This window comes from Sparus aurata, chromosome 10 (assembly GCF_900880675.1).
Source record: "Sparus aurata chromosome 10, fSpaAur1.1, whole genome shotgun sequence".
NCBI lineage: Eukaryota > Metazoa > Chordata > Actinopteri > Spariformes > Sparidae > Sparus > Sparus aurata.
In genome coordinates this window covers 18,450,018-18,460,310 of record NC_044196.1, presented here as the reverse complement: position 1 = coordinate 18,460,310, position 10,293 = coordinate 18,450,018, and the positions used below count along the sequence as shown (strand labels likewise).

At 37.3% G+C, this 10,293-nt stretch overlaps 2 protein-coding genes across 2 annotated transcripts in view; both read right to left on the bottom strand.

Moving 5' to 3' along the window:
- The window catches only part of LOC115590542 (uncharacterized), a 518,602-nt gene that overhangs the window by 486,041 nt on the left and 22,268 nt on the right, over positions 1–10,293 (bottom strand). The gene's annotated exons all lie outside the window — the stretch shown is intronic.
- LOC115590559 (probable E3 ubiquitin-protein ligase RNF144A) lies at positions 1,108–4,238 on the bottom strand. The gene is made up of 4 exons (XM_030431959.1): positions 2,722–4,238; positions 2,494–2,594; positions 2,019–2,168; positions 1,108–1,894 (listed from the first exon to the last, which is right to left on the bottom strand). The coding sequence occupies exons 1-4, from the start codon at positions 2,918–2,920 to the stop codon at positions 1,445–1,447; spliced, it is 900 nt and encodes a 299-aa protein (XP_030287819.1). The 5' UTR covers positions 2,921–4,238; the 3' UTR covers positions 1,108–1,444.

Genomic DNA, 10,293 nt, shown 5'->3' with positions numbered 1-10,293 from the left:
AGACAATGTCTACTTCAAATGATCTGTTATCTCATTGTTACAGTATGCAGTCATTTTAAGCCGCCTGGTATCTTTACTGAATCTGGTCAGTTAACATTTCATTGTTTTATCATGACGTTTTTTCACCAATCATTTGTTTGGTTTAGCTCATGCCTGGTCCCCATTGCCAGAAAAGTTGGAAACCCCCTGCTGACGATATACTGTAGATAAGAGTCACTCAACTCTGTGTAACCTTGTTTTTTCCTGGCAGTTCAGGGTACATGCTATCAAGCACGCAGGACGGTAAAGCATTAGATAGCACTGTCCTGCATATGTGATATGTGAACATTATGATACATGAAGTCGTTAAAATACCTCCGACATGACCTTGTCATTCCTGGCAGCACAGTGTACATGCTGACCACCACGTTGGACGTTTAAACATTCAAAGGAGCTGTCCTGAATTTGATATATTACCAAATTATGATCCATAAAGTCATAAAACTCCTCTGACATAACCTTGTCATTCCTGGCAATAAAGTGTACGTGCAGACAAGCATGCAGGACTATAAAACATGAAAGAGAGCTGAACTCTCAATAATCCTGTTTGAAGAGCTTGGATCCATATCTAGAGTTTTATCTTGTGTTATCTTATATGTATTCACTTCCTTGGATGAACAAAGGTTGTGCACACAGACATAAGCTTGCATTTAAAGGAGCTGCTCTGCTGGTTGAACGCTGTTACCAGGGAGACTTTCATATGCTTTCAATACTGTTAACATGTGGTTACACTGAAGCACAAGTGACATATAGGGTGGGTGTCCATAAATGAGCATCCATTAATGAAGTCTGCTGAGGAAAGACAGTCTAAAGAGGGTGATTGTAATCATGACAATACAGTGTCCCCTGGACATTTATTGCAAAGTAATTACACAGATGTATCACATAGTTTATGCAATATAGTTTGCTTTGACATAAATTCACATAAGATTTGAACCATTGATTGATGCGAAAGGCATTACTCCATCTTCTGTGACATGTCCAGATAATGGAATAGGAACCCAGTAACTATAAAAGTTAAACAACCTCCAATCATCTTGTTCTGCACATGGAGATACAAACCAACAATGTTTCTTTAGTTTTTATTTCTTTTTACAGTAAAAACATCAACGTCAGGTTTGGAAAAAAAAATCAACCAAAAAATTTGAATAATAAGATTACATTTAAAATTCAAATTAAAACTCTGAAGTAGAAATACTTGATGTCAGTGTTTCAGTTTTACAAAGAAGGATATCAGTGCAAAAATATCTCAGAATCTGTTATTAAAAGTTGGTTGGGTTGAGCTTCTGTCTGAGTAATAACAGTTATGATGAGTGACATCATGAGGAACTTTTTCAAAAAAACTCAAAAAAGAAAAAGAAAGGAAGTTGTATTTTGATTAGTTCACAGGGTAAAATAAATAGAATTATGTCCTCTCCCACACAGGTATGGAGGTCTGTCTGGGTGCTACACCAGTTGGGCAAAGACTGTACGGATTTATTTTCAGACACTCTTTAGTGTTCTTCAGACACACAAAACAAAATTTCACCCTACACCGATGACAGATCATGCTTTTACATTGAGTTTTGTTATGCTCCATCAGCATACCACAAGTTGGACAGGCACGGATGCAGGGACAGCCGTTGACCCCCTTCACATCCTCGAAGACAATATCTGGACAGTTTTTCAATATCTCCAAGGGATCTGGGCAGCCGTCATTGTCACAGCGGTCTGAGCGAGGAGCCGGACCTTTCCATTCCCTCAAACACTGCCAGCAGAATCTATAAGTCCTTCTCTTGCTAGCTGTGCACTCTGTGCACTCTACATTTAGATTGTTGAGGTCATTTCTGACAACACGAGACTTGCAACCAGGACACTGTGAAGAGAATAATGAATAAGATGTTTTTAAATTCCATGTTGTAGTCGCATGCACAACTATTTATTGTTAACAAGGAAATTTGAATTCTTAAATTCCAATTCTTAAAATAGAAGATACTTACTTCTTTGATGTCCAAGAAATCCTTGGCAGCATTAATGAATATTTTCTTCTCAAATTCTTCCACTTCTTCAGGATTCAGAAGAGCCATTTTACAAACTTCCTCAAAGGACCACTCACGATCACAGTTACCACACTCAAATCTGCATTCACCCTTAAAAAGAAAATCAAAGTAAAACTTTAAAATCTGAAAAAGAAAATATTAGCAAATTCTTCAGCAGCTGCAACTATTGCTGTTCTGGTTTATTGCTCTTAACCAACAACAAGGTCAAGTTCACAGCATATCTGCCCAGACAAGAGTTTTGTATTTAACCATACTTAATATTTTTCTCAATGCTAAATGAAACTTGTTTCTTCTATCAGTTGATGACTCACATTAAAATAGTGGAATCATTTGTTTTTATTACAATTACAATGTTATGCTACACATTTTGTCATATAATTGAGTCCATAAAATGTTGAAGGTGTAAACATCATACCTGTTCCAACAACCAGCCGCACCAGTCGGTCAGAGACATCGGAGTGACGGCATGACCGCAGGACATCTTTGCTCTGAGAGACTTGTAGTCGTTACCCAAAACTGTGAGACACACAAGTAGATAAGTGCAGTGTTGTAGGTTTTAAAAGGACTTAATATTCAGTTGCAGGTTATAATTAGGCTACATTGCAGTTTTAGGTAGTAAAACTTGTCAGATTTGGCGACTTACAATCTATTTCATCTTCTCCATCTACAAATTGAAGCGTGGGGTCTCCGGGGTCGTAACACTTCTCCTCGTCACTTGTTGAACTGTTGCTTTCCTCAAAACTCTCTTCATATCGCGGTTCCTGGGAGTCATTAGGCTCACTGGTTGTTTTTATTTTTCTCTGTTTCTTCTTCTTCCCTTTGGTTGACAATTTGCCTCCCATGTCGATTAAGCATGTTTGCAATCAGATGAAAGATGACAGACTGGTGACTACCTCGCCTATGACAATGAGGTGTTCAGGTATTCCACGAAGTCATGTGATTAAAGATTTTGCAGCAGGGACCGTAAAAATAAAACGGGTCTGACTCCATATTTACTTTGGCAAAGCTATGAGTTAGTTCAGGACAATGAGACGAGCCACAATAATCTACGGAACTGTCGCACAAATGTCTATTGTAAGGGGTTTACAAAATGCAAAACTGTTGTTGTTGTTGTTGTTGTTGTTGTTAATTAATATTGCTGCTGCCATTGCGTATGTCCTTGGTCGATCTTTGCTGTAGGAAATTTACTGTGCCTATATAACACATTTTGCTACTTCATGCAGCAAATGATTAAAAACACAACCATTTTCAAGTTTCGCCTGGACTGAAGTATGCTATTGAACAGCTCATTAGTTCACTGTGAGCTTATTCAGACGCATACAGTTGTGAGTGCGACAATATAAAAGCTACACAACGGACAGAACGACTAATTTAGACTTTGAACCAAATGATAGTAACCAACAGTGTGGTAATAAGAACAGTCTTACTTATGTAGACATTAATGTTACAGAGTACTTGAGTAAATGTAATTAGTTACATGTTATCACTTCTAACCAACATGCATACAAACTGGAATCATAAACATGTAAATTTACTAATTAAATGCCACTAAAATAAAATTTGAAATTCAAAATCAAATTAAAGCACAACCAAACTAGGTTAAAACCAATTATCCACTGTCATCCATTGGCTTTACTTCTTATGCAATTAGCAAAGATCATATTGTTCTTTCTGAAATTTTGTTTGATATCTAACTGTTTCCTGTGGTGTCAGGTTGATCTGAGAAGTCAGTATAAACACGTGGATGTGCAGCGCCACCTCTTGGACTTTAGACAGCATAAAAGAAGGTTCTAAGTTTGGTTGTGACATTCAGTATGGACATTTGCTCATTTCAGTGTAAGCATTAGTGTAATGTCTTGCAGTCCCTGCAAATAAAAGAAAACATAAGCTTTGTATGCAGACAGATTTCACAGTGATGGATAATTTGTGGGAATGAGGTATTCAGCCAGGCTGGAGTAGATGAGGGTGCATAAAATGTTGACATTATAAAATGAATTGACTGTTTATGTGTGTTAGAAACACAGATCATGACTTCAAACTTCACATTCTTGTCATAATCTGACATTTATAAATGAAAGAAGGTGGTGTAATGACTTTGTTTTTTTCTCTCTTGTGACTCAGCCCGAGAGACTTCATTATGACCTTTACAGTTAAGAAAACACCTGTTACCTACGTAATTCACCTCCTTACTCTCGACGGCTGGGTTCATTCTGAGTTTGGTGTCCAGCTGTGTTCCCGCAGGCTTGAACACTCTGTGATGTCATCTTCCAAGAGATGGTGCTCTTTCTTTAAGATTGACATCTTGGCTCTCTATCCTTCCTCTCTGACACACACACACACACACACACACACACACTGCATGCTTGAATTTGTCTTAATGTGTAATTTCATAGTTTAGCTGCTGTAGTTGTATTATTGATTTTTTTATGATTGATTTGATCAATTTGCTAACATTAATACATTCTGTTATATAGTACAGAGCAGTTTTCTGTGATTATTTTGAGCATATGTTTTGTGGTAAATGCTTGTTGTGATGGTCAGTGCTTGAATTAATTTCCTGTTACTGTTCCTTTAATTCTTATGTAACAAATATTTACATTTAAAGTAAACCCTTGTTTTGAGACTGTTATGGGATGGGTGTTGTTCCCTGATTCCACAGTGGTACCCTGTTTTATATGATTAATAATTGTATAATGTTTTTATCAATCTAATTTTTAAAACTACCATCATTAATTATTCATTTCTAATAACCACACTTGCCCGACCATAGATTACAGCAATGGTGCCCTGTGTAAGGCCATCTTAAACCAGCTTTGTTGTAATAGTTATGTACAATAATCCAGAATTATACAATTTTTCAAAAAGAAAATGTATGGAAATGTTTAAACATTTTTGGGAGTTTAGGCACACATAGCTTGCCAAATATATTTCACTGTGGTCTACTACTCTGGGGACAGGCTCGGATGGAGGGGCAGCCATTGACCCACTCCACATCCTCAAAGACGAAATCAGAACAGGTCCACAACATTTCCAGCAGGCTCTGGCAGGGCTGAACGAGGATGCGGACCTTTCCCTTCCTTCAAACACTGCTAGCAGAATACATAAGGCCTGTTTTTGTCAGCTGCGCAGGCTCTGCACTGAACACTCTGTTGAAGCCATTTTACAGATTTGCCTTATTGATTCACAATTATGTTGCGACATCATGCATTTTCTGCTGTAAATTATGCTGATCATGTGTTGGAATGTACTGTGTTGAGGTTTCTGTTTAGTTGGTGTTATTATGAGGATTATGATAATCGGATGTCTGATAGTGTGATGTGATCTGTAAGCGTGGTTTGCCCTTTGATTTAGGACAGGTGAACAGGTGTTCACTGGAGCCAAATTTATTAATGATCATTCTGTAATCGCCCTGCAATAAAGGCCAAACGTGACATTGAGAACATAAATGCACACTGATTTACTGACCGCTACGTACACGTGTTGGTGAGTTCAGTTCTCACCACACGAGACCTGTAACCAGGAAACTATGAAGAGAAGTCACATGAAAAATAAAGGTGTTTTAAATTCTCTTGCTTGCTGAATATTTTAAACAAGTCATTATGATTTCTAAAACTTATACTTACTACTTTGACGTCATAGTAACTGCTGGCATCATCACTGAATATTTCTATTCTTGAATTCTTCCACTTCTTCAGGAGTCAGAAGAGCCATTACATAAACCACCTTGAAGGACCTCTCACCATGTAGTCCACACAGACAAATCCACACTCGCCCTTAGAAAGAAAATCAAAGAAAATGATTACTTATATTTAAGTAATTTTACTGTTAAGAAACAATACCATGGTTTATAAAACATTTATTAAGCAATTGTAAAAAACATTAGTTGAACCTCATCCGAATAATGTTTATAAATGAACTACACAGTATTTATTAGCCATTTGAAAAGTATTATGAAAATCAATTGCAACTTTCCAATAAATACTATGCTTCTATATAGTTGATAAACCATTACATTGCTTGTTAACAGTTATATAACTGTTAAATAAAGTTTAATTAACTGTAAATTGTAATTGTTTTATCCACCAGTTCTGCTGGCCGTGTCAGAAGCAGTGGAAAGGTCCACTGAGCTTCAGGTTGCCAGTGAAACACATAATCCCATCGAGGCAGTTGAGGTATCCTACTTAAAAAATCTGTTAAACTCCTGTTTGTCACGATTAATGAAAATTGTCTTCTAGTCTGAACACATTAAAACATGATGCACATATCTTGGAATTAATGTGACTTTCTGAGGATATCATTGTGGATAGAAATCCATAGATCTGCCAAGAAATCACAGAAAAAAAGACTTCCTATAATGACAACAAACTTTATTAACATAGCACCTTTCAAAACACAGATACAAATATAAAAACACTGAAAAGCTGTTTAAAAAAGTGGATTTTCAAAAGTTATTTAAAATACAAGACTAAGATGCAACCCTGAAGGTCACAACTATCACCTTTGTGTAATCTCTTAAATTATCTGTTTTGTAATGTGATGCAACACCAGACAAGTGAGAGACATGACAGGAACGACGCTATGTGTGACATTAAAAAGGCAGTGTAAAAAAAGTGTGTGTGTGCGCGCGTGTGTGTGTAAACGTAAAAAGGAGAGGGAAGTCTCCAATGCTACTATCTCTCCTGACCTCCCTAGGCCCGATGGGAAGGGTTTTTTTTATTTTTTATTATTATCTTTCGGCTGTTCTCCAACATTTTCAGAAGCCTCTTATAGTCTAGTTTCCTGGAACACCTAAAATTTGCTGTTTTCTTGTGTGTTGCTGTCTTTATTTTCCCATGCCTCATCATATTCACTGCTTTTCACTTCACTCACTGTTGTATGATTATTAATTGATGTGTCAGTCTCTACATTTTCTTCATCACCCTCCTCTCCTCTAGCCTGAGGTGTCTCTTCCTTCCTATCTTTTTTCATCTGTCCCTCATCCTCTGCACTTTGTCTCATCTGTGTAGTTTCTTCATCATCAGTATTTATTTCACTTTTATTTTGGGTTCTTTGTGCTCTTCGTAAAATCAAAAAGCATTTCTTAAAATATACCTGAAAGTCCTGTCCTCTGCAAATAGCTGGTGATTAACCTGCACGGTTCAACAAAAGCAAACCAATGTCATCAAATTTGTTTTTAATGTTGATCTTTCTGTTGATGTGTTTTAAATGTGTAACGTCTTAATGGAACAGATTAAGTTAAATCATCCTCACCTTGCTGACATGAGAATCATTACACTCATACCAGGTGTTGTCCTCAGACAGGACGGTGGCTGTGTAATGTCCACCTCTTAGACTGCCCATGTGATTCACCATCCCATACAGTTTGTATGTCTTGTCCTACAATGAAGAAACATGAGGAACATGAAATGATTTTAAAAGCAACTAAGACAATTCAAATTAAATGAAAATGACTTATCCGTGCCTTCAGCTGTAATTCACATGGCACTTCCACACAGCAGTCTGATTTGAAATGTGACCTGGTGTTGTAGTCAAAGTCAAATCTCTTGAGGAGAAGAATCAAGATCTGAGAAGGTTCCACCATCTCACATCTCTAAATAACACAAAAAACATCATCACACACTATACCCTTTAACACAGAATATTTTTTATTTGATTCCAGTATTAAAATTGACCTGTATATTGTTTGTGTTTTCATTTTCAGGTCAAAACTCACACTTGTTGCTTCTGTTTTCTGTTTACAGTCGTTGCAGTACACCATATTGTCACAAGAGTAAGTTTTTATTTGGAAAGTCCTTTCAAAGCTGCCCTCCTGTGGAAAATGTTATAAATTGCATATTAGCTCAGCATGCTCACATCACATTAAGATACTGAACAAGAACAGTGAACTCTGTCTGCTCACCACACTGTAGGTTGTATCAGGAGTATGTTTCAGTGACAGAGGGAGAGTGCAGAATGGATTTGTCTCTTCATTGATGATGTGGCCTTTGGAGCACTTTGTTGTGTCTCTCAGCTGTCCTCGGAAAACCATGAGAAAAAAAAATGTCATTTTCAACAGAGCATTCTGATTTGTTTTCCTGTAAATAACATTGTAGATTTAATAAGTGCTCACCTCAGAGGCCTCTGGACTGATATGATGTAAAATCTCCTGAAGGCATTCAGCTGCATCACGTTGTTCATGAACTGCAGAAGGAAACATTCAATGAATCTGATGTATTAATTTTCTTCTCAGCACCTTATGACTGTCCAACTTTCCAATTTCAATCTTCAAACTCTTTGTGATGTTTTCTGTTCTACATGTTTTTCTCTTCAGTTCCATAAAGATTTGTCTCAGCTCTTGATCTGGTTGTTGATTCAACCTTTAGGAAGACAGCAGCTTCTCAGTGAACAGTGACTGTTTACTGCTTTGATGTGTTCAGCAACAGAGTTTTGCAATTTTGAAACACCCTTATACATTCAAATGAATCATCTTATTATACAGTGTTGCTTGTTATCATTTTACATTCTAATTGATCTCCTTGTACTTGTACAGATAAAAACAGCGGGTTCAAACCTGTCGTGGATCTCAGTCGTCATGAAAAGAACCTGCAGGACACTGTTGAGGTAACATGTGGCTCCCTGATTGTACAGGCCATGATGAGGTCTCTGTGTTGGATTCACTTAGAATACAGAAAAAACACAGTGTCATTACACCATTAAAACGTTAGTACTGTTTGTAAACTTAATTTGGCATGTAATCATTGTATTTTTCCATTATTTATCTAATGACGGTATATGAAATAAATCACGCACAGAGTTGGGGAAAGTGGTCATTTTTGTCTACTGCCATAGACACACTGATTCTCTTGATATAAATTGCAGACAGTAGGACACATGTTCCTCTTTTTACCTCTTTGTTCCTCCTTCTCTGTCTTTGTCTCTTCATCCAGATATTGTTCACTGGAGTCTTTCGGCTGTTCTACAACATTAACAGAAGCATCTTCGACTCTAGTGTCATTTAACCCCTCCTCCTTAAAAAGTTGGTTTTGCATAATATGTCCCCTTTAAAAAGGTGGATTATGTAAATTCATTCAATGATAATTGGTAAGAGCTTAAATAGCTTCTTACATAAAATGGCAGTGAACTATACTGCAAGGCACTTAATAAAATCTCCTCCTAGATTAAATGTCTAAAGAGTGATGTTACGATTGCAATATATCAACGGAAATTATGCAATGATACTTACATTGCATTTAATTCCAATGCATTGAAACCTAAATTTTGATTATATACATTTAATTGATGTGTATATGTATTGAACTGATCAATACTGGTTTTCTTTTTTTTTTTTTACATCCATCCCTCATAAAACACAACTTCAACCTACTAACACCAGATAGCCACTAAATGCAAAGTTGGAAAATAACATGTTAGGTAAGTAATTGTTGACTCATTGTAGATTGAACAATACATTCATTGTGGCCCACTGAGCTTCCTACCTCGCCCAGGTTTTACATCAGACTACCAGGTCACCCCTGGAGAACAGCCAAACAGGCCGTTGGCTGGGCCATGGATCCCACTGATCTCCTTCCCTCTTGCCCCATGGACTACCTGGGTAGTGAAAATATTTGTCAGTGTAACTGACAAGTTATTATTATCTAACTGTATGTGCAGCAGCTGTCTAGTGTCAATGAGTTGTGCTTGTGATTTTCTTGCAGTGGACTGTGAGCCATAGCTGCCCTTGTAAACACAGGGAAACTGTGGCTTTCGCAGCTGCAGCGTCTCTGGGCTCATTCCATAGAGTGGACAGGCCGGGTGGTGGAGCAGTGGCCTTCAGTCTTCTCTGCAGAGACACACAGTGAAGAGGGAGGATGAGTGACCCCTCAGTACAAACTACTGACTTGAAACCACTCAGGTAAAATGTAATCTGCCTAATTATTATCATTTCACTGTGTCCTGATTAATAATATAGTATTAATCCTCTGGGACACAGGCTATAGATAACTCTTAAAGAACTCCACTCCACTCTTATCACTATTATGGAGAAACAAGGTGTTCTGTAAATGATTGTCTTTCCTTGTAGAGAAGTGACCAAGTAGAAGGTGGATCAGCAAAATGTTATCTTTTTGAATAGAATCATAAATAGATATAGATGTTTTTACAACTCATCTTATCTTTATTGCACCAAACAGAACCAGTTTTGTCCTGCATAGTGCAACAAATAGGCCTACATATAACC